The 25,157-nt window shown below is 44.6% G+C and overlaps 1 protein-coding gene and 1 long non-coding RNA gene across 5 annotated transcripts in view; one reads left to right on the forward strand and one right to left on the reverse strand.

Annotated features, from left to right (window-relative positions):
• The window catches only part of PLXNA1 (plexin A1), a 313,030-nt gene extending 302,053 nt beyond the window's left edge, over nt 1-10,977 (forward strand). For all 4 annotated transcript variants that reach the window (XM_079964486.1, XM_079964484.1, XM_079964487.1 and 1 more), the window contains exons 31-32: nt 1,269-1,419; nt 6,267-10,977. In XM_079964486.1, the coding sequence (XP_079820612.1) occupies nt 1,269-1,419; nt 6,267-6,362 (247 nt within the window). In that variant the 3' untranslated portion in view covers nt 6,363-10,977. The remainder of the gene's footprint in view (nt 1-1,268; nt 1,420-6,266) is intronic.
• Nucleotides 10,978-20,751: 9,774 nt separating this feature from the next.
• Nucleotides 20,752-21,402, reverse strand: LOC307209497. The gene is made up of 2 exons (XR_013835615.1): nt 20,947-21,402; nt 20,752-20,861 (listed from the first exon to the last, which is right to left on the reverse strand). It is a non-coding gene; the product is annotated as an uncharacterized lncRNA (long non-coding RNA).
• Between the last annotated feature and the right edge of the window lie 3,755 nt (nt 21,403-25,157).

Genomic DNA, 25,157 nt, shown 5'->3' on the forward strand with positions numbered 1-25,157 from the left:
TGCCATCATGCACAGTGGTCCCCTTTCTCTTCTGCGCCTCTGTATCAAAGTGAGAGCAATTGGGTCAAATTTCTAATAAATATAATAAAAAATATTTTTAAAGGTACATACACCAGAAATTTCCCCCCTCCACTGCTCACCTGCTCCATAGAGCCTACCTCAGAGAAGCTCCCACCACAGGTGTGCTGCTCAATTTCTGTCTGCAACAACAGAGCAAAGCCCAACAGAGTTTTTTGGAATTGCATAGAGCCCTCCATAGCAAGCAGCTGCTTCACTACCAGCTGTTACTGCCAAGAACTGCATCAACAAATATCCCTCCCCTCAGTTTATATCCATGTTGCCTCCGTGTTCCCAAGGGTATATGCATCAAGCATAGATGATTATATCTGGGGGGAGTGGGGGACAATATCTGGTTGATGGGCTGGATCCTGAGCTCCCCTATTCCCCTCAGGCCATTTTGACAGGTGGGTAAGGGTGTCAGCCTGTCAGTTACCTGACATCACCATGACATCAGCTGAATGTACGTCAGAGGAAAGACCCAGGCATGCAGTCTAAGTGTGCTGCTGATTCTTTCCTTTCTCCCTTCTCGGCCTAGCTTGATCTGAAGCAAAGCGGCAAAGGAAGATTCCTGCCAAAAGCAATGATTGGCTGCACTGCAGAGTAGTGCAACTGATCCCTGGAGGACTTGCTGTTGCCTCTGATAAGTGCTGGCAGCAAGCCTTACTTGCCAAGGAACATTCAGAAGCACACTTTACGGTTCCTGATTGTTCCTTTGCAGCCATGTCAGGTGTGTGGGAGGTGGCTATGGTTTGAGGGAAATAGACTTGCACCACTCCTGATTGGCCTAACTTGATTTCCCTCAACTGATGAAAAATTTCATTTTCCATGGACTCAGGACAGCATGAATGATTCTTCCTTCCTCTATCTTTTTAAACTTCAAAACAGTCCTGTGAAACACTAATCCACCCACACATTAAGATTGTCAGTGGAGAGACTTCTAACTTGCCCGCCTCTGAGAGCTCTTGTGTTGGCAGGCTCAAGGGAAAGGGCCTTTTTTGTGGTAGCTGGCAGGTATCCATTGGCCCTCATTGTTACAGGTGTTTAAAGAAAGTCTTAAAGACTTCACATAGTATACTGTACTCAGTTGCTTCAGTTTAATATTTTGCTTTGTTACAACAAATCACTTGTTCTCCTTCTGGATGTCCCTAGATTTGTCTTCAGAAAAGGTTTTCCTTCTGACTTTCTGTCTCCCCTGCTCCCTGCTATAGATATTATGCAGATATTGCTAAAATGCCAGCAATCAGCGACCAAGACATGAGCGCCTACCTGGCAGAGCAGTCCCGGTTACACCTGAGCCAGTTCAACAGTATGAGCGCGCTGCATGAGATCTACTCATATATCACCAAGTACAAGGATGAGGTAAGGGGAAGCAGTAGGGGAGGATCAGTGGGAGGGAGAGGAGTCGATGACCTCTTTCCATAAGGCTGGTCTGCCCTGTATACCCACCAACCTCTTCTGAGGCCTCTCTGCCCTGCAAACTAGACTTGCTTATTTATTTTGGAGCTCAGGTTTTTTTTTGGGGGGGGGGAGTTAAAAGCTGACTGGCGGTGGAGTACATGAAAGGGATAACTGTGGCTGGAGTACGGATAAACCTCTACACTCCAGCCCACTCCTTTTCCTCCATTGAAGCCCCTTAACCCCCTGTGTTAGTGCTCCAAGGTGGGAACACTGTGCTTCTCTTGTGATATGCAGCTTTGCCCTCAGGTGTTCCTGTCAGGATCCAGCAGGCTATTATATACTCATGTTTTCACCTTTCTCCCCCGTTCCTCCCCCCGTGCAACTGTCCAAACTGCTCAAGGTAAACAAACAACAGGCCAACTTTAACCTTCATCCCCCCCCTAACCAGGAAAGAAATAATAATAATAATAATAATAATAATAATAATAATAATAATAAAGGGTAAGCATCACAACAGTGTTAGCAAATATATAGCAGGTAAATACAAAAGAGGGGACTAAATCACACAGTGGGAAAGCATTTAATTAATTAATTAATTAATTAATTAATTAATTAATTAAACAAAGTAACAAAAGAAAAGAGAGAAAATCCCGCTTGCCCTTTGCCATTCAATCACCAACTTAAACTACAGGAACATGCAGAAGTACAGCAGAGGAAAACACTCTCTTAGCATGTCACTTGACTGTTTTCAGTTATCCCTATGCTGGGTAGTCTCCAATGGTATCCTAATTTGCAATCCCAGGAGTGGGGGGGGGGGGGGCATGTTTGCCATGAAGTCACTTCAGCCAGCCTCTTAAGTTTTAAGGAGTGGTTAAAAGCCCATCTGCCGTAATTGGTATAAACTCCATAAAGTACTTTTCTGTGAACACATTATCTGCAATCCTTTATTAAAGCAATAAAATATATAACACTAATAAAAATATATGTAATAGGATCACATGGATTTTATTGCCCGGCTGAACGACAATGAGACCTGGGGGAGTGGGGGGGGGGGAATAGTGGCTTGTGTAAAGCAATAAAAGCCTTTGTACAAGAGTTTGCCAAACTACTCTGGGCAAGGAGGTTCTTCCAAAAGCTGGTGAGTGCCCCCACAGTTTCTTACGTTCATAAGTGGATAGAAGGTGGGGAGAGAGAGCGAGTTATCGTGGGAAGGGGCAAAGGTTGCAACACAAAGAGGTGGATCTAACAGACTGCATTAATGAAGAATTAGACAGGGTACAAGGCATTTGGAAAGCAGTTGAGGCTCAAGTTACTGCAGCTCAGTAGAACAGGCATAAACACCCATATCAGTTGTCTTGTCTGTCTCAAGCCATGAAGTAGTTGTTTGCACACTAAAGAAATTGACAAAGCATTATTTCTGAGTGACAGCAGATTAGTGCTGGGCAGCTGGACTAAATGCTGCCTGTCAGCGAAAACTGAACAATAATGTAGTTGTGGTCGTTCCTTCACAGACAAGATCCACGTGTGGCCACCTGCCTGGTGCAAGAAGATACGTACATGTTTCATGAGCAGAGACTTAGGGTCTCTTTGGATATTCTCTACATTTCCATTGCAGAGTTCCTGCCAAAATGGGATGTTGTGCTGGTGTTCTGCCCTCCAGCCCAGCTCCGTCTTCTTCAACCTGCTTTCAGCAGAGGTTGGATGGCCATCTGTCATGGATGCTTGAGATTCCTGCATTGCAGGGGATTGGCCTAGATGACCCTTAGGGGGTCCCTTCCAACTCTGCAATTCTATGATTCTAAGGGCTTCAAAGCTATGGAGCACATTTGCTGAGACATCAAAAGGTGCTTCCTAACAGATCTGCTCAAGGAGGAGACTGGCAGACCCTTTGTCTTTCCAGTTGTCTGCCAACAGGAGAGCTGTGTGTACAGGAAATGACACACAGAGTATCGCTATTGCTTTTTTTCTTTGCATATTAAACTGTAAGCAACTTTTTATTTTACAATACTTGGATTTAAATTTGAAAAGTTGCTGTGGCCCAAGGTGTAGACCTCCCTGTTGTAAGCCAAGAATCCCTGCAGCAGGTCTTTCCTGTATGAGTAGACACGAGTATCTACTTCTAGGCAATAAGGATGGTCCCCATACTAGTAAACAGCTAACACTAGCAGTGCCTTAGCAGCCTGCACAGTTGCAGGGCTTCTTAGCAAGATCCTAGCCATCTGCCTTAGACCAAAATTCACCACAAAGCTGAAACCAGAGGTGACCCGCCCCCCAGCTGTTCCTAGAGACATTTTCATAGCAACTGCCTGCCCTAGGGCTGGTCTCCAGCTCCCAACATTCCCTTTCATTAGTATTACAAATAAGCAAGGCCTTTAAAGCAGAAATCAATAGCAAGGCAAGCACTACGTGTTTGGAAAGCGTGATCTTAATGAGCTGAATGACGGGTGAGTTGCCGTTCCTTGTCTTTCCCGGTTAACCGCTGCCTGGCATCTGCTGGATGTGCATCCATAGCCCCCTCTAAAAGCACTGCTTGTGTGTTCACAGCTCCCAGGAACTTCTTTTATTATTTGTAATGGGATTAATAAATAGCAGCTGTTCCCTTTGTTTGTTTTCATTCATTAAACACAATTACATGCAGCCCGATTGCACCCTTTTTGATGTGAAATGGGAGAGAATAATTTTTCCTGTTGTTCAGTGCTATAATATGCTGTCATTGGCACTGAATGAAAATCATAATTAATTTTCATTTGGGTTTTTGCATCTTCCTAATCACGGTGGTCCCAGCTCCTTAAAACAGGTGACAAACATGCATCTCCCGCTCTCTTCTTATGCTCCCTGTAGTTTTCCTCTTTACTGTGCTGCTCCCAGAAGGGCAACACAATAACAGAAGATCAAACAAATACAAAGCAGGTTGTAAATCTTTCAGAATGTAGTGAGTCTTTCTTGAATCAAGAGAGAAAGGGATTCGCGAACCATGAATAGAACTCCTGTTCCTAGTCACTCAATAGCTCCAGTACCCTTAATAATTTCATCTTTTTTATTTCTGCCAGATTAACGTGTCATTTGCATTCAGAGCTTGGCCACCTAGAAATCACTGTGATTGGCGCTTTCTGCGCTTTGGGTGGAGTATTGGGGTCCTTCCATATGTGCCAATGCAGGTCTTGGTTACCCCCATGCAGAATTGCAGCAGGCTCAGTTTTTGTACTGAGGAGGTGGTGGAATCACATTTCCCATGGGAAGCTAACAGTAGTTATCCTCCCCTAGGGAATGACGTTGAGCTGCTTTACCCTCTTTTCCAACTCTTAGGATTCTTCATGCATTCGCTAACTATGTGGCAAATCACCTTTATAGAAACTGCACTGAGCTTTTAAGTGTTTCATCATCCGCAAGGTCCTGAGCTGCAGCGCTGTGCAGCTCCACAGCACGTTCTGCACGTTTAGCGCTGGAGACCTGTAGGGCGCCACAGCTGCTCTTAATCAAAAGGAGCTGATTTCCATATTAAGGAATTACCTGTAGGGCCTGTGATGGACCTTTCCTGCCTCCTAATAGTCAGTCTATTAATTATACAAGAGTTTATTTCCAATTATGCAGCCAATGAAATGGTTAATCAAGTCCCCTTTGATGGATGCTTTGACATTTAATTGGAAAGAGAAATCTACCTTGCACTCACAACAAACTTAGCCACTATAATGGGATTTCTGATGGGTTTGCATTTTAATCATCTGTTCTTTATCTGGCAGCGCAATTTAAAGGGCGTGGGACTTGGTTCAATGGACTCCTGATGATGGGCACCTCTCTCTCCTTTTTGTAGAAAAATCCCACCATTCCCTCACTATCTCAGCCCCTTTCACTAGCTGCTTTCCTGCCAAATCCCATCCTCCCCCCCCCTCAGAATCCAAAGCCCTGTTCACAACATCCCTGATGATCTCTCAGTTCATATAGTCTTGAGTGCCTGAAGATGCAGAGTATTTCAAGATTTCCTGGATTACATCCAAAGAGTGATCTGATTGTGAGAACAGAACTAGAAAGTGGACTAGGTTTAATTATTCCATAATTAAAGATGCCAATTTCATAAATGTCCTCAGTGTTTCCTTGTCTCCAGGACCATCAGAAAAGTCCCAGATCATGCCATTGCGGGAGAGTTCTCCTATTCTCTGAATTAAGAAGGGCTGAGCAACCTGTGGCCCTCCAGATATTACTGGACTACCAGGTTTCTGCAGGGGGAAGTATTGGGCCACCTGTCATTATCCCTTGCTCTAGTTGCTGGACGTCATGTGTGTGAGGAGTCCTAGGAGATCTGCAAAAGTATTTTTGTAGATCTGCTGCTAGCCAGACTCCATATATGCTTCCTGGAAGGAAGATAGATGGGCAATTAAGCATTGCCTACAATGTGCCCTCTGACTCTTTTGTCTCACATGGGAGCGGGAGGGAAAAGACAGCCACTTCAGCTCACTAGCCAAGCTAGACAGCTGCAACCCTGTTGCAGGATGATTGGGGATAGTGTGTGGCAGGCTGCAACCCTGGCAGTATGGTGATTGCTCCTCCTTGCTCAGCCGCTAGAATGGGGCAACACACTTGCTGATGCACTGTTAAGTAGCTGCCATTTTTAGCAGCCTCTCCTAGTTGTGACGGTCAAGAGAATGGCCGTCCCATATTTCTTCATCCTTAAAAGGGGTTTTTTGGAGTGTTTGGTGGGGAATCTCTCCTGGCTTTTCTTTCTAGACTACCACTGGTGTGAAGCATGTTTCAAATTACCCCAGAGTCTTCCTTTACTAATGATTTCATCTACACGTCTTTCCCTTTGCCAGATTTTAGCTGCTTTAGAGAAGGACGAACAGGCCCGAAGGCAACGGCTGCGGAGTAAGTTGGAGCAGGCAATTGACACAATGGCCCTAAGTAGCTGAAAAGGTCGAGATGGTGCTGCAGACTTCCCTGGCAGTGGACTCTTAAGGCAGAGAGAGTGCGGCAAGTGAGTCGCGGCAGCAAGAAAGCAATCAAGGAATACATTGGGGCCTGGCACCAAACAATGCACAGAATCTGCTGCGTCTCAGAACACTTTACACACAACGAACAGCAAAACAACAGCAACGTAAGACCGCCGTTCTCAAAAGCAAACAGAGCCTATCTTAAAGACCTTTTGGAAGGAGCGACGTAGCAAAGAACCTGAAGGACCCCAGGAGATGTGCAAGGAGGGCCAGTGAGACAAATCCCTGCTCAGCTGCCACTGCCTCCCTTTCTCCGGCTCCCACCAAGGCCTTCTCCAGATTTGGCGACGGAAGGTTGGGGACTGCACTAACGTCTAGGACAACCTTTTTACATTATGGTTTTTTCTCCCCATGGCAGGCAGTTTGGTAGGCTTATAATTCCCTGCCCCTTCTCCCTGTACTTCCTTCCTTTCCCGCCTTGCCTGGACAGCTCCACTCTCTACCTTCTCTTCCATACTCTCTGGCCTTCTTCCTCTAGTGTTAACTGCTATATTTGCACAATTTCCACAAGCTAGGTTTTGTTTTTGTTTTGTTTTTGAAAAAGATTTAAAATATATGAGTGTGGGGAGGTTCTAAATTTTAAACAAAACATTGCAGGATTATTTTTTTATTTTTGTTTCAACAAAAAGAAAGGAGCATTGCTTGCTTGGGATAGAGGTGGGGGTGCGTGGAGTCCAAGAGAAGAGCCCCTCTATCTTTGATTCTTCCTACACTTTGTCCTGTGCCATATTTTATTTTAATAACATTTAGCACAGGCCAAATTGATGCTCTTGTTTTGAATGCTGCTTACGCGGGTGCCGAAGGTTTAAGGTACCCAGAGGGCAAAGAACTTGCAAAAGGGAGGGTGGGCCATGCATGGCAAACCCCTGCAAAGAGATCTTTCCACCTGTTTGTGGTGAATTACTTTGTGGAAAGTGGCACACTTTTGAGAAAAGTCCCTGCTTTGCCTTTTTATAGATTAAGACAGGGCTAGCTGTTTTTAAGCAGAGTTTAGCAACTTTCAAAAGTTCTCATTGCCCCACCCGCCCCAGAGTAGCCCGCCCCCAGCTGCCCTCATCTGTAAGTTTCCCACTCATGGGGCATTTAGACAGAGGGGTACTGCCACGTATTGCCACTGCATAGGCACAGTGAATGGGGGTGGCTGTTTGAACCAACTCTCAGTATTTCCCTCTTCCGTTGTAGAGGAAAGGCATCTTAGTAACAGATGCAGTCAGACTTGGTAGGGTCTGGGTCATGCAGGAAGCTATGAGTAGATGCTTCTTCTGTGTTGTCTCCATTTCTGGCAGACCATGGCAACACTGGGTCTATTCAGAGAAATCATGAGGTCAGACTTCATGCTAAGAGATGAGGAACATGGAGCTGCAGTTTAGCACTGACTGAAACATTAAATATAAGTGGGGTGCCCCTTTAGTTTTTTCAGGTGTGTAAGTGTGTACACACACCATTTTAGGATATTTTATTTATTCCTCATCCCAATTTCTTCAGCAAAATGCAGAGCTTCTCTTTTTGTTTTGGTAGCAATGAAGACCCAAACTCCCAACAGTCTTGTAATTCCCCTCTGTTGGGATAAGCAGCTTCACCAGCGGATTTGGTTCTGGCTAGGCCAATTAGAAGAGGGTGAGAGAGTGCAGATAAGAAATGAGTTTTGTGGAATTGTAGAGTTGGAAGGGACTCCAAGTGCACTTCATTATTACTTAATTATTACATTATTACTTTTGTGCAGGAAACGTTAGATTATGTGTGATAGTCTCCATAGCTTGCTTTGGCTATGGACTGCTCCAGAGAGCAGGGAATAATGATCTTAGTGGGGAGAGCAGAGCATCATTCATTCCAATCTGATGTTAGCATTATGAGAGGGGGAATTCCTGCAACTGAGTTCTGCTTTCTATTCTCTGCTACTTGGTTCAACCCAAAGTCTGCCTCCTCTTTCCTCTATGCACCTGGTTGGCTTTGGGCTTCTCCTGGTTAGCAAACTGCAGAAGAAGACCCAGGTGCCGTTAGTTACTGCCACGTTGCCCAGGTTGTGACCAGGTATTTCCAGTCCAATTCAAGGCAAAGGTTCCTGTGTTGCTGCCATGGTGTTTCCCAAGACATCCAGCACTGTTTGGAGGAGATGTTGTATGTACCTTCGTTTTGTGTCTGCTCACTCCTTGAGAGTCAGAAGGTGTCCTCATTTTCAAACTGAAACAACTCCTGTCCCTGGAATTCAGTAGCTCCATCTTTGAAATGTGAATTATGTGCTATCGGAAAGGAGCATTTTACTTATTAGTTAGGTTTGCAAATTTAGGAGGCAAGTTTATTCTGCATCCCACCACCCCTGCATTATTCGCATTCTACATCTAAAGAGCAATGAAGCTATGTGAGAGTAGGCAAGAGAGACAGTCCCTAGTTGAACTAGGGTTTGGGTCTATGGCCTACAAAGTGCATGTTGGCACTCCATAATTTTAATTTCACACTGGCCTGGATGTCTTGTACCAAAGGGCAGTTAATCAATTCACTGAAATAAATAATTTTTTTAAAAAAATAATAAAATAATCCTGCACACTGAGCAAAGCATTTCTGAAGGTCCTGAAACACCCATTGGGTCTGAGTTTTCTGGTCCAACCCTAACAAAGAACCAATACATCCCATATCCAGCCTAAACCACAGTATGTGAGAGAAACAAGCTCCTGAACTCTTGCTAAAATCTGTTTCCCTTTGCTCCTCTCTTTTTCATTATCTCTGCATCATTCCATTCACTGTTCTGACCCTAAGAATTTTAATCCCCTCGATTCAGTTCCTGAGAAATGTAATGCCTTTAATTATCATTAAACGTTTACCAGTGTGATGAAGCCACTGCCCTAATTCAACTCAGGTGACCAAACCCACCAAATTTTCAGCCTTCACCCACCCACCCAGTACCAATAAACTCAGTTGCTATCTCAAGTCTAGGTTGAAGTTGAGAGAGAGGCTATTGCAGAACATACCAAGCCTGATCCTACCCATTCCCTGAGAGTGCAAATAAGGGGAGGAGAGGGGATGTAATGAAGTTTTTAATTAAAATTTAAAATGTGTGTGTGTGCGTGTATATATATATATGTTGTTACAATCTAATTCTTGTGCCCCAGTGGGGCACTGTATAGTTAACAGAAAGAGCTCAAACCAGTATCACATACGGTTTTTACACAACCAGTGGAAAATACCAAATGGATAAATTTCAGACATTTCTCATCAAACAGAACAATCATTTGAAGCCTATATACATCTCAGATTGCTTTGTAATTTTGTTTTTATCCTTTTTAATTATTTTTAATTAAAGAGGAGGAAGAGAAGAAGACAAGACGACAATAAAAATATAATGGAAAAACACCTAGGGATTCCCGAGATCTCTCTGGATCCATAGGACCTGTGGGCTGTTGCATGACTGTGCTAGAGTTTAGTCTGAGTTGAACTTTTTTTAAAAGAAAAAAAATGCAAGTGTTGAATACTAGAGGTTTGTTTAGACCTTTTTATTTTTGAAATTTTGGAATTAATTTGCCACTTCTTGTATAAGAAAAAAAAAAGAATTAACTGTTTATTTCTGGAAAAAATGGTACTCCGAAGCCTTAAAGGACAGCTAAGTGTTTCTACACACAAAAGATACTGTAATATTTTACAGGTTCCCCTCCTTGGACTTCGTTTCAAGTGTACTTGGAAGCATAAATCATTACATGATTGACACTTAAAAGAGATAGAGGCTCGATCTTTCGGCTTGATGTAAGTCAGCACCATTTTATGGAAAACTAAAGTGCTATCCTGACTTTTTAGAAGCAAATGACAAAATCCCCCTCTGTTGATTGCATAGAGAGCAAACGTTTGACTGGAAAATGCCATATACCATTCCTTTAGAGCCACTCACTTATCTTATCCAGGTATCTCAGCAATAACATATTGGGAGACTTCACTATAAAAATAGTATTCAGTGGGTTACCTCAAGTGAACAACTTTTATCTTTTCTGATAAAAACTCAACAAAGTGCATTAGAAGTTGGCTTAATTTGAAGGGCCTGCAGAATGCAAGTTGGTTTGTTCAGTCTTCAGGACTGGCCTTTAGAAAGACCTAGCTAATTGCATCCTATCTTCCCAGTTCCTAGCCTTCAGTGAACCAAGTCATCTCCATATGGGCCATGGCAGCAGGGGGGTGGGGGGAAGAGTTCTTAGCCTAACGCTTAGCAGAATCGTAGCTACGGTATTTAACTCGCCACTAGGGATGTTTGTGGAGTGGAGGAATACTTTCCCTGTGTCCAGACTCTCTGCACAGTGGACAGACCACCAGCTGAAATAACTGGAAAGCAACAGCTAAATCAGCTCCTGTGCAAATACTTCAGGTTGATACAGTTTGTGATTCAGTCTGTCAGGCTGCAAGCTTTCTGGACAGTTCGTATTTAATCTTTTGTACAGAATCCCAGTGGAATCTCAGCAGCAGCATAAGGGGCACACAGGCAAGCACCAAGATGGCAAGGCTCAGTGGTTTTTTTCTGGGGGTACGCAAGGGTATACTGGCACCTCCCCCCCCCCACCTAAAAGTAAAGCACTGCTTAAAATTGTGGCACTTACTTTAACAACTTCATGGTGAGTACCGGCTCCTTTTTTTCCTAGAAGAAAAGCACTGGTCAGGCTTAAATTGGACATCTTGGCAAACAGATTTCCACACGCCTTCAACCCACAGAAAATGGGGTAAATCATAAATATGTTGTCACCTCCCCCCTGTTTTCGGTGCTTGTGCATGGGTGTGTAATTGCCAACACTAAAATGCCTACTGGTGCTGTGCTCTGTGTCCATGCACACAATGCAGAGTTGGGCTTCCTTTGCCTCTGGCACTGCCTTCGCCAGTCACAATTCTGCCACAGAAACCAAGCCAGTGACTTTGCAGACAGTGCCTGGGGCAGAAGAGAAACTGAGTGGCTTCTCCCCAAGGCGGTGAGCAGAGACAAAGCAGATAGCAGACAAGCAGCGAGTCCTAATTTTCATCTTCTTTCTTACCCAAGTACCTGCAATTCCACTGAAATCAACAGGAATTTTTTATTTTTTTGTCAGCAGACACTCATCCACTGTGTTAAAAAGATTTGCAATCTGGCTCACACCTAGAGGATCTTTTTTCTTTCTTTCTTGGGCAGTTTTTAATCTTAGCTGCTTCCATATTAGCCACTGTCTCTGGAATCTCCTTCCTTTGTTCATTTGCTCGTTATGGAACATTCAGACAGCATCGTTCTTAAATCACTGACTGCATTCCAGTCTTTCCTGTCTTGCCCTGTCCATCCATCCCCCCTCAATACTGATTCACGGCATAAATTTGGGTAATGAAATGCTATTGGATCACCAGCCTGTACTGCAGGGCTGGGCAAAATGTTGTTGGGAGTTCCTGTGCCCTTAATTTAAGTTTTATCTTGTTTGCAGATCTTGCCCATTTTATATCTTTCTCTTGATCATGGCTGGAGCGTTAGTGATGAATAATTGCTTAATTGCCTCTTATCTATCTATCTATCTATCTATCTATCATCTATCTATCTATTTATTTATTCATGGGGGGGTGGATAATAGTGACTTCCTCTCATTTTCCTTCCCATAGAATCACATACACAGTTGAAATTGGGGCAGTTAATAAACCATTAATCACTAATTTTCCTATCTGAACTCATCCAGAAGCAATAAAGCAGTTAAAGATAAAACTCTTAATTAATGTTGCTGTGACCCTTTGCTAAATAGGCTTTACATAGGAACAAACATTAAGGGAGGAGGGGGGGTGCACAGAAAGACATTGACAGATAACGTTAACACTAACCTCTTGTTTTAGTTCAGCTTCCAGCTAAATGCAGTGCCTGAGCAGTGCTAAAGGGTTGTAGCATGGAAGCAAACCCATATGTTACTCTTCATTGGGTTGTACACATCCACATCTATCCATGCAAAGACACATCTGGGGACTTCAGTGGCAATGTCAAATCTCCTGACGTTTCCGACTTCTGCAGGACTTTGAATATGATGTGCAATCATGCCATTGGTACTAAACTCTTTTGCTATGCATTTTGATGCTCAGACGATCACCTGAAAAGCAAAACCTATAAGCCATTAACACTTTGGGAGAGGGGAGCATAACTTATCTTATGTTCACTAATTATTGATCTGGCATGAATTGCAGCAGAAAAAGAAATTCTTCAAAAACAAAAGGGCAGGGATATAAAGCGGTAAGGCGGTTACAGGGAAGAGGCCTGGCTGATTTGGAACAATCTCTCAACCGGATATATTTTTGTTATAGCTGTATTGGCATAGGGCCAGCTGAATAGGTTGACATTTTCTGCTTTGCTGTAGTGACATTCGTGTGGCAAAGGATTTCTAAGAGCAATTGCAGCCAGGAGCAGGTGACTTACTTTTTTCTTAAAAAAAAGGTTTGCCACCTTTATAGCTTCATAATTTTCTCTGGTTTTCATCCAAGCATCACCAATCCATTCCCACGAACATTATGTCAGATCCCTTCCCCACAATGCCACTATTCAATGTATTAGTTACTTAGTTACTTCTAAATAACTATGACTCATAGAAACGTAGAGTTGGATCATCTAGTTCTAGTTCAACCTCCACAATGCAGGAATCTCAACTAAAGCATCCATGACAGATGGCCATTCAACCTCTCCTTAAAAACCTCCAATGAAGGGAGAGTCCACCACCTTCCAAGGGAGTCAGATCCACTGTCAAACAGCTCTTGCCGTCAGAAAGTTTTTCCGTTATGTTTAGTTTGTTGTTGTTTTTTTTAATAATATTTATTAAAGTTTCCAGAATAAAAAAGGAAAGAAAGAAAGAAGAAAAGAATAAAATTTACACTTAATTTCATTGACATCTTTCCAGGACTCCCCCCCTCCCCCTCTTGTATTCCATTTCCATTAAGTTAATTCCACAAATTCTTACCCCAAGTTTTAAAGCCTTATTATAATTATAAATAACCCATTTATTCAAAATTAATTTATCTTATTTAACCATTTCTCCTTATATTTGTTATACTTCCCTAAGATCGCCGTTATGTTTAGTTTGAATCTCCTTTCTTGCCCTACCCTCCAGAGCAGGAGGAAACAAACTTACTCCATCTTCCATGTGACAGCCATTTAGATATTTGAGGTTGGCTATCATATTTCCTCTCAATCTCTTTTCTAGGCTAAAGATGCATAGCTCCCTCAACCATTCCTCTAAGACTTAGCTTCCAGACCCTTGATCATCTTGGTCAGCCTCCTCTGCACACATTCCAGCTTGTCAGAATCCTTAAACTGTGGTGCCCAGAACTTGACACAGTACTCCAGGTGTGGTCTGGCCAAGGCAGAACAAAGCAGTACTATTACTTCCCTTGATCTGAACACAATACTTTTGTTGATGCAGCCTAGACTAGCATTAGCTTTTTTTTGCTGCTGCATCACACTGTGGACTCATAGAATCACAGAATCATGGAAATGTAGAGTTGGAAGCATGTTAAACTTGATCCTTTTCACATGTACTACTGGCAAGCCAGGTGTTCCTCATCTTATGTTTGTGCAGCTGGTTCTTCCTACCTAAGTGTAGAACCTTACATGTTGTTAGTTTGGGCCTGGTTCTCTTAATCTGTTAAAGTCATTTTGAATCCCGATTCTGTCTTCTGTGGCATTAGCTACTTGTCCCAGTTTTGTGTCATGTGCAAATTTGATGAGTATCCCCTAAATCATGGGTAGGCAAACTAAGGTCCAATTGCCTTCTGGATCAGGCCCAATTGCCTTCTGGATCCGGCCCGCAGACAGTCCGAGAATCGCCGCGTAGATCGCCAGCGCACATGTTCTTTGCCTCCCTCTCCCTCACATGGCAGCGGCGGCGGCACCTCCTCCCTCCCTCCTCCTGGCTTCTCCCCGCCCTGCATAGAGGAGGCTGGGCTTTGTTGGTGCCAGCAGCAGCAGTGCTCAAGCGGCCACCATTTTAAGCAGCCCCTCTCCAGAGCCCTTTCGCGCACTGTTCATCGTCCCTCCACCGCCGCCAGCCCCTGCCACTTGCAAGACACAGGTAAGCAACCACAGGGGCTCATGGTGCTCTTGCATTTCCCCCCCCCCCAAAAAAAAATATAGTCCGCCCCCCCCCAAGGTCCAAAGGACAGTGGACCAGCCCCCTGCTGAAAAAGTTTGCGGACCCCTGCCCTAACTTCTTTCATCGAAGTCATTTATAAAGAACTCTGTGGCACCTCACGTCAGTCTTTTCCAGGTTGATTAGGAATTATTAGTAAGCACTCTTTGAGTTGGGTCAGTCAACCAGCTACAAATCCACCTAACAGCTACCTCATCCAACCCACATGTTACCAGCTTCCCCACAAGAATACTTTTTAAATATTCCCTGAGAAAAGGTGCATGTGAAACGTACCTTCTCTTTTTCAGGTGCTACTTTCACTTTCCTCTATCCATTGTTAAAAATGCTTAATCATGCAACCCCTGCTCCATCAGCCCCCTACCACTGCCACCCTGTGCCCTCAAACACTGGTGCTATCTGAAGACAGGATACGCTAGGAATAGGGACTGAAGGACCATGTCAGCTATTGAAGGCTTAGCTTTAGAGGGTATCTCAATGGAAATGTCAAATAATCTGGTTCCAAAAATACACAGCTCTTCGGAGAAAATGGTTTGAGCCAGCTAATAAGGAAGTGTCTGGTGTTTTCTTTATTTCTTTAAACTCTATGTTAGTGACATCCCCAGTTCCTTGGACTCTTAACAGTTTAGGGATAGTCTAATGAAAGGGCTGGTGCATTTGTCAGGATGGTGAGCAAGACCTTCCCCTGCCCCGCCCCCATTGCAGCTTTTTTTAATTGAGTACTATTAATTTCCGCCCTGGGAAATGTGTTTAAAACACATACAAGCCTTGGAAGGTCTGCCACTCTCTCTTCTTTCAAAGGAATGTCAAGTCCACAGTTAGCTGTCCTTTAAGTAAAGAGGAAGGGGGTTGGCATGGGAGGGGTGGAGCAGAGAAAACAATAAGAAACAAAGAATTTTAATAGTAAAATAAAAAAATAAAAATAAAATGATGAAAACTTTATGTGATTGTTTCAGACTTGAAGCAACTGTGCCAGTGTGGCAGGTCGGCATCCTTTGATTGTGTAAATATCCTGCTATTTCCTATTTTAATGTTCTTCAGATTTAGTACTTGTAAATAAACACGCGCATCAAGGAGAGATTAAACATTTTTGCTATATAACTTGTCTTGTCTGACTTTGTGAGTTCCAGGTTTGGTGCAGAGGGAGGGGGGGGGGGAGATGGAAATACAAGGGGCAGCTGTGCATTGCTGTGCATGCTTCTACAGCCCTGCTTGGACTCGACCACAACCCATCTTACCCCCCCTGCCCCGTTCCATCACATCTGCACCTTCACCACATACTATATTCAGCATCATGGGCCACCTTTTCAGCTGTGCTTGGCTCCCATGTATGTAGAATGTCTTAACCACCCAGTGGCCCAGCAGGAGCTGGGGTTATTGCTTTCCTGAGTTTCCTAGCACAGAAATTAAACCATCTCCCACCTTATGCTGCCCTCTTTGAGAAGTGACAGCCTTGTATTGAGGTGCCTGCAGGTGTAAGGTGTGGAAAGAAATGTGTTCCTGCAAAACTCTGGTTAAAACTATCCTATAGTTCATCTAGCTCATCTAGCTCAGTATTGTGTGAAAGCCAAACTCTTCAATTTCCTAGTAACCAGCCTAGCTCTTTTGGGTGCAGATTTGAAAGCTTTGGGCTGCCCTGCTCCAGGACTTTCAGCCACAGCCCTGTTCACTGCACTGTGGCAGCTCAAGACCTAGTGCTTGGTCACAGAACCCCTAGAGCTGGCAGAATACAGGCTGGTTGGAGTTAAGAATCTGCATAACAGGTTCTGCAGCAGCTTCATCCTTGTTCTAAAAAAAAATGCTAAGGGGAACTGGAGTAAAACTGCTTTACGGCAACATAGGACTGGGTGTCTGCTGGTTTCCCCAGCACTGGCTGTGAGCACGCTCCAGTGTTTGAGAGCTCCTTCAAGTGCTGAGCTAGATGAGCCTTCTTAACTGCTGTGTCCCTTTTAAGTCCATTAAGAAGCAATCCAGAAAACGGATCTTAAATGTTGCACCTGTGCTTGGTGCTGCCATGATAATGTTACTATCACAACTCAGCCTGGACATGCTTGACCCATAATCTTGCCTGGCAAATTTAGTCCTGTGCACTGGCCTCCATTTGCTTCCTGACACTGCAGCAAGCCTTAACATCTCCCCCTCACTTATCCTCCTTGCATCATTGAGCAATGTTCTGCCTTCTCATGCTCTCCTACCGCTACAGAGCTGCTGCACATAACCCAAGCTGGATGTTGAGAGGATGGGTTGGTCAAAACAAGCAAAGTAAGGATGGCAGCTCTTAAACATAAAAAAGCAATATGGGCTATTGGGACGGGAGAAGTGGCGCCAATTGAGAGATGTGGATGTTGCATCTTCGACTCCCATATTGCATAAACTTTGGAGATGGTGACATAGACATCTACCCTACATCCAATGTGCAAAGGCCACTGTGCTCCTTTTTTATTCTTTTGCCATAGCAATCCTTATTCCCATTTTACAGCTTATGGAATTGAGGCAAATGAGTAAATATTGGCCCCTTTACTCTGGCCACTTAGCTACACATTTTTTTTAGTACAGTGTCAAGTACGTGCCCCACTGGGGCTATTCTCAGCTTCCTATGAATTTGTAAAATGAGACTAACGCTGCCCAGGCCTCATGAGACTCCTTAACTAGGGAAGTGAGGGGGACATGAAATAATTTGATCAACCCCATATAGCATGTGTAAAGTAAAGCATACCCCTAAACATTTTGTGAACCTTTGTACTTTTGTCCATTTCCTGTATTTCTTTTTCCCAATTTGAACTATAAAATGGTGATTTTCTTGAGTCAAAATGAGACTACCCCTAAACATTTTTTTAAGGAAAAAAAGCATTATGTAAAGCCAAAGCTCATGACCTCTTCCACTAAACAGAAATGACTTTCTGTGAACATAATAGCAACTGAGGAAAGTCTTGGGAGTGCAGAAGAGTTGGGCCATAAAGATGCTTCCATCTTCTACAGTAACATATAACCAATCAACACTATGTAACTAGGGAGAGAGGCCTGCTTTGGCCCAGATATAGTGGGGGCATTAGAGAGTGGCCAGGTGTATTACTTCAATTTCTACCCAACCCAGGTGCTAGATAATGGAAAGGGCCTGATGAGAAAGGATGTACTTTTAGACCAAGACCTGAGAGTGACAGGTAATCCCTGAGTAGAAACAAATTATCTCTGGTGATTGCCTTAGCAAAAAGCCTGCAAGCACACATTCTCTTTCCCTCTCCTCAAGGCCAACATAGAAATTCACCCCCGCAACCACCTCTCTCCTTCTATTGCTTGTCATTGTTGTGGCACCCCCTGTGCCGTCTTCTCGGCTCAGCAACTGGTGTGGGCAAACTAGTCACACACCCCTAAATCTGCCTTTGTATTGAGAAACTCGTTAACCATGTGACAGCTGTTAGTCTATAGTAAAAGGTAAAGGTAAAGGTACCCCTGCCCGTACGGGCCAGTCTTGACAGACTCTGGGGTTGTGCGCCCATCTCACTCAAGAGGCCGGGGGCCAGCGCTGTCCGGAGACACTTCCGGGTCACGTGGCCAGCGTGACATCGCTGCTCTGGCCAGAGCCAGAGCCGCACACGGAAACGCCGTTTACCTTCCCGCTGGTAAGCGGTCCCTATTTATCTACTTGCACCCGGAGGTGCTTTCGAACTGCTAGGTTGGCAGGCGCTGGGACCGAGCAGCGGGAGCGCACCCCGCCGCAGGGATTCGAACCGCCGACCTTTCGATCGGCAAGTCCTAGGCGCTGAGGCTTTAACCCACAGCCCCACCTGCGTCCATAGTAGGAGGAGCCAAATGTCCTCTCCAATTATTGGACAACTCCCTTCAGCTCCTGCCAGCTTGGTCCAATGATCAGGGATGACAGGAGCTGTAGTACAACAACATCTGTAGGGCATCGTGTTGCCGGTCCCTGCAGTACAGAGTGCAAGGTGAGGGGGGCAGGTCTTGCCTTACATATGCATAAGAGAAGCGACCAAGACACCTAGTGCAGAAGCTTTCAACCTTTTGGGGTCCACAGCTCCCTTGACAAACTACATTCTTTCTGTGGCACCCCTGTGAGGCTCAGGAGCCCAGTTATGTCAGCCCTTGCCTGCAGAGCTGGCAGCCTCTCACCCTTTTTCAAACACCCTCCCTTGTGGAGGGTTCCCTCAGCCTCCTCTCTTTTTCCCTCTCCTTGGGAGTCCTCTGGGCAGCCGCAGCTGCCGCCCCAGTCTCTGAGCTGCTTCCCCTGTCCCAAAGAGAGGTGCATCCTCACACTGCCCCACGGGGGTCTGGGAAGTACTCCCAGAGGCACCATTCACCTGGGGAGCTTTTAGCCAGGGCTGCTGCAACAAACAGCTGTGCAAGCTTTTAGGAGGCAGAGATGCGAGAGGGCATCAGAGGAGGGAGGGAAGGAGAGAGGGACAGAGGCCAGTGTTGCCTGCAGCAGCACCCCGACCTTCATTCAAGGCACCCCAGGGTGCCACGGCACACTGGTTGAAAACCACTGACCTAGCGTAATGATCAATGAATTCTAAACACTGTAGGTGCCAAAATCTTGTAACTGGAATGAATTAAGGAATAAATTAAGCAAATGGATTATGCTAATATGCTCGTGTTGATTTTTAAATTTATATATTATTTATTTTACACAAACATGTCAGTCAATAAGAAGTTGTTTTGAACTGTTTATCATATGCATGTTTCTTGATCTCCATTTCACTCACCAACCTCCCTCCCCCTGCCCTGCAACCATCCTTTCAACTTTGAAATTATGAGAACAATCTTCCATAAAAGTTCCACACTATTAAGGACTTTGGAACTTGTTATGAATCTTTTATATGTTCAGCCACACACTCACATCTACTCATACTTCCACAACCACAATAAAAGAGAAAATCAAATGAGCAAAAATGCAGTACAGAAGGAAATAATAAAGGAGAAAGTACAAGGGAAGAAAAATAATTGGGACAGGATGGGCAGGGGAAAAACAAATTCAAATTGTCCTTAATATTGCCTTCTTTTTAGGCTATGCATATGCTCACAAACTGCCAACCTAGCAGTTCGAAAGCACCTCCGGGTGCAAGTAGATAAATAGGGACCGCTTACCAGCGGGAAGGTAAACGGCGTTTCCGTGTGCGGCTCTGGCTCTGGCTCTGGCCAGAGCAGCGATGTCACGCTGGCCACGTGACCCGGAAGTGTCTCCGGACAGCGCTGGCCCCTGGCCTCTTAAGTGAGATGGGCGCACAACCCCAGAGTCTGTCAAGACTGGCCCGTACGGGCAGGGGTACCTTTACCTTTACCTTTTATGCTCACAAAACTTCTTCACACTTTCCCCTGCTTTACTACTTTTCCATTCCTTAGTTTAATGTGCCACCTATTTCAGCCACCATGTCCACTGGCTTCTAACACCCAAATATCTAAAGTTTGTTTCCATGCATAATTTGTTTGCTCACTTTTTGCATGGAATCTATGGTTGTTGTTTTTTAATTTCTGACAATAATGCACAATTTCCGCACCAGTTTTTCCAGTGTGGATAAGAAAAGTGCTATTGGAAGTTTTAAGGCAACAGTTCCTTTAATTGAAAGCTTCTTGTTTGCTGGTTCTGTTTTATTTTATTGCTTCTGGGCTAGAATGGTTAGTTGGGGTTGTTGAGTTGATGAATAGTGCGATGAACCACACTGTTATTCAGTTTCTGTTCCCATAGAGGAGGGCTCTTTGATTGCGGGGAGAATAGATTTGTGTCATGCAAACCTTATTCCCCAGGGCATTTCCCCACCCCTTTCATTTCCACAAAGAGCCTGATGGGGACAGAGGGCAGGAAGCAGGTCTGCTTTGCAAGAGTGCCAAATCGACTTTTAATTGCCCAAATGCCCTAGAATCCCACCTGCAAAACACAGTCCTGTTTAGTCCTGTCACTTGAACTGGAGTGCTGGTTCAAGAGGAGTGTGCTTCTGATTCTGGTGCTTCCCATTGTCCGCCACCTGAGAGAGCAGCCTAACTCTGCTTAATGGGAGGGCCAGCCCTGCCAGAATGCCTTCTGCCCATCTAATTCAAGTACTGCAATTTAACGTCATGGGATCCCCCCTTGCTCTGATGCTGTCCAGGCAGGGCACCACTCTTTCCTCTGCTTGAGAGCAGGCCTTAACTTTCTGTGGGGAGGGGTGGGGAATGAAAGGCAGATTTGCCTATTTCATCACTAATGTCTCCAATTTTTCAAGGGTGTTTTTATTAAATAGTTAAACACACACACACACACACACACACACACACACTTGATGTTGTTCCCTTGCTTTCAAAGCTCCCATGGTTTCTTGATCAGCTGGGAGATGGGATGAATTTCACATAGGCATTCACAGCAGATGGGAGGGGGGTTAAATAATTGGCAGAGCTCATCGTCTGGTTACCAAGTGCTGGGATCAAAGAGGCCAATCATGGTCCTTCAAAGGAGGAGGCGGGATTAGGGGGTGGCGGGTCTTTAATGTGGCTCTGTGTAGTTTTTCTCTCTCTCTTTCTTCAGCCCTTGCTTTTCCTTGTTCATTAAATTCCGGAATCAGAATGCTCCTCCCTGCTATTTCTCTCTGTGTGCCTTTACTAAAGTCAGCCTGTTCCAATCTCCTCCTTCCTATCGTCTGGGCAATTTCTTCTTCCCTTTCCCCACACTAGGAAATGGAAACTTACCACTGGATGACTGTCTCCCTTTCACTTTTAAACCTACTTCAGATTTCTACTCAACCCATTAAAAAAGCCTCAGACTTTAAAAACAAGAAAGAGTTCAGCTGCCCTGTCCCAACTCATAAGGGGTGCCCATATTGGAAGGGGCCTCTTCTACTAGGGCTCCAGACCTCCACGATCCAATTTCCCAATACCTCAGGTTACATATGCTTCAGGTTACAGACTCCACTAACCCAGAAATGTTACCTCAGGTTAAGAACTTTGCTTCAGGATGAGAACAGAAATCGTGCTCTGGCGGCGCGGTGGCAGCAGGAGGCCCGATTAGCTAAAGTGGTGCTTCAGGTTAAGAACAGTTTCAGGTTAAGAATGGACCTCCAGAATGAATTAAGTACTTAACCCAAGGTACCACTTTATATTTTGCTTACCTTAAATCAGTTTCAAAGGGTTAGAGGGTGATGATCCAATCAGAGCAGCTGAACCCTTTCCACCACCCCTTCCATTGTTCTCAGGTTCTAAATGGCTACACCCCCAAAGTTGCTGAAGCATGAACAATGCAGACCCCAGAGGTCACCCAGACCACTTGAGGTTTGGCCCTCAGAAACTTGTTCTGAACTCCCATCACCACGAGGTGCCATTTCTCATCCTTGCTGCCTGCTCATTTTGAGTGCCCCCCCCCCGCAATACCCCTTTATATTTCTGAAAGTGACAAAGCCCTCATACTGCAATATCACCACCTTGTTTTCACAGGGGGAGGTATTTATCAGAAACAGCCATCATGTGACAATTTGCATTCCTCACAGCACCTTCAAGCCAGCATTTTCTCAGATGTGGGAAGCTAGGAGGTTTCCATTTAGGCGCTATTTTGGCCCAACACCTCCCCACATGAAAATGAGACGGGTAAGAAACCACATGCAAAATTAAGGTATAAATTGTCCCGATGAATGTACCTCTGGGTTGTTAAATAGCAATGCAACCACAAAAAACCCTCTCATTAGCTTTCAGTGAATGAATTTCACATAGGCATTCACACATAGCAGCCTCACCATGTGAGGCCTCAGAATGAATAAGTATGGAAGAATTAAAGAGAAACGCCAGTGCAATCTTACACAGGCCTGTGCAAAAGTAATGCCTATTGAGTTCAGGGATATGTATGTCTCAGGTAAGAGTGTACAGGATTTCAGCCTTCATGGTGAGGTTTCTATGTAAAAAAAAACCTACCTCAAGATCACCTTCAGCTCCAAGTAAAATGAAAAAAAGGAAGCAGGGTAAAATCTGATCATGATAGAGATATTTCCTTCAGAATAATTTAAATCCTATTTGTGAATGATTCAGGATAAATTGTCCCTCTCTCATAGCACCAGAACTCACAAATATCCAATGAAGCATAGCTAAACTATGGAACTCACTCCCACAGGATGCAGTAAAGGCTACCAACCAGGATGGCTTTAAAAGAGAACCAGCCAGGACTCAATCCTGTTACTTCTCCTAAACATGTGGGATGTGCCACAACTAGACACATGAGCTAGGCAAATAATGCTAAATAAGACGATTCTTAGAATTTCAAGCTGGGCATACAGAATATCAAATGTAAGGTTGCCTCTCCTCAGTTTTCCATGAGGGTAAAAATAGTTCCTCTCCCCTAATAATCCCCCCTCTTTACCTTGTGTACCAGGAAGGGGGGGTATTGGCAGATCTAGGAAGGCCCACCAGTCAGGAAATGACGACATATGTGGCATCAGTCCAGGACATCTTGGAGAAAGGCTATTAAGGATACTTACTGATGGCCAGGGAAAGTGGGAGGTGAGAATGAAGTGTCCGTTCCCCTCTGCCAGACTGAGCACCAGCAAACTCATTTAGGGTACCCAGCAGAAAATTCGTTTTGCTCACCTTGAGTTCATGAAGGAAAAAGTTCTCTGGGTTCATAAGAAGAGCCCTGCTGGATTTGGCCACCTAGTTCAGAATCCTGTTTTCCCAGCTAGAAGCCTATGGGAAGCCCACAAGCCAGACCTGAGAGCAACAGCTCTCTCTCCTGCTGTGTTTTCAGGCAACTGGCATTCAAAAGCATACTGCCTCCAGCTGTGGAGGTAGGGAAGAGGCTTTCTTAAAGGGGCAAGCCCAGTTTGGTAGGCTGCTTCTTCACAGGTGGGTAGTCAGCTCCCCAACAGTCTCCCATCTCCATGCTCGCTCACTGTCTGAATGGCTGTGCTGACGGGTAGCAGAGCCCCTGGCCACCATCATTAGGGTGAAAGCAGAGCTGGGGTCCTTTTACACGCGCAAACTGAGAGTGTGCAAATTTATTCCTCCGGATTAAACAGTCCACAAAAGGGTATGGTGATGACGATGACGTTGTGCTTGATCTTCCCCCTCCCGTGCACACACGCTCCTGCTGTGTGTTGGAAGGCTGCCAGCTGTTTCGCTCCTTTGATCATTTATCTGCTCATCTGGCCTCCAGTCAGGAGGGCAGCTCCTCTCTGCCTGGTGCCCAATTACCAAGAAACATAGAAAGGGAGGAGTGTAAAACTCCTTTCCCCGGAGTCATCCCCGACCATTAGGATGAGGCATTGATTACATTTCAAATGTATTGTTTTCGGGGATGGTTAAAAAAACAAAACAGAACACCGAAAAACTCTACTGCCACCAGAAGGGGATATAGATCAATGTGACAAATGAGTCATCAATCAAAACACATTGACATTGGTGGCTGCAGGCTGAAAAATTCAGCAAACGGGCACTTAGAGAGGGCCAAGTGGAAGTGTGTGTGTTTTATTCTCAGCTGCAGGACTAGCTGGTACGCCTAGTCCTGCCACCGCCACTGCTGCTGCAATGCAGTTTCAAGAATACCTTTTCCACAGGCACAGCTACATTTGCAGAACCTGCAAGCAGGAAAGACTGTGTGGGACAGATGACCCATCTACCTGGTTTTCTGAGGAAATGGCTGCATCATGGACAGAAGGATTGAACCCTGGGGAAGCAGAGGATGAGAGGTATTATTGTTATGAGATTGGAGGTTCTGTCATGACTCCCCACCTCAGCCCCTCAGGGATGCTACAGTTTCAAGGCTGGGAACTGCAGGACAGGAAGTCTCCCTGAGCGTTCAGACCTGCTGCCTTCCATCTGCTTTGGCAGGTGGCCCAGCTACACCCTTATCTGGGCACAGATAGTCTGACTTCTTCTGTTTATGCTCTGGTCAGTCACCTGGGAAAGACGGTCTGAGCACGTAACACCAATTCCGGCCTAACTGCACTGGTTACCAATTAGTTTCTGGGCCCAATTCAAAGTACTGGTTTTGACCTATAAAGGCTTATGTGGCTCAGGACAACAAGACCTCAAGGACCACCTCTCCCAACATGAACCAGCTTGGATCCTGCATTCTTCTTCAAGGCCCTTCTCTGTGGAGAGAATGAGCCTTCTTAGAGGTGGCTCCCCAGTTATGGAATACTTTCTCCAGGGAGTCACACGTTTCTGGTTTAGGTTGTTTTATCCTTGTTTTTAATGTTAATTTTTGTAAGTCACTTCAAGTTGGGTTTTTTTAGAGGGAAAAGCAAATAACAAATATATAATTAACAATAATACATAGTAAAGATGCTGGCACGAAAGGTTATGCCACATGGTACGAACAGCCTGGGGATCAAGAAAAGGGAAAGGGGAAATTACTTACATTCTTTAATCTCAGAGACACATTTTCAGCGATAGTTTTATTCTCAGATGATAGCCTCCTTTTAAAGGAGAGCAGTTAAAACTCACCCCAAAAAAATGCCAAGCTGTGCATGGTTAGCACAGTTAACAGCCAATATTAACTTCCTCCCCATTACACACATCCTGTATATTTTATGGTATACATTCATTTTATGGTATACATTTTACACTGAACATAAACAGTAATGTACTGAACTGTGCATTAAATGCAGAAGCTAAGAATATAAAATGCTACATATTTCTAATA

The sequence above is a fragment of the Podarcis cretensis genome (genome assembly GCF_951804945.1).
Source record: "Podarcis cretensis genome assembly, chromosome: 2".
NCBI lineage: Eukaryota > Metazoa > Chordata > Lepidosauria > Squamata > Lacertidae > Podarcis > Podarcis cretensis.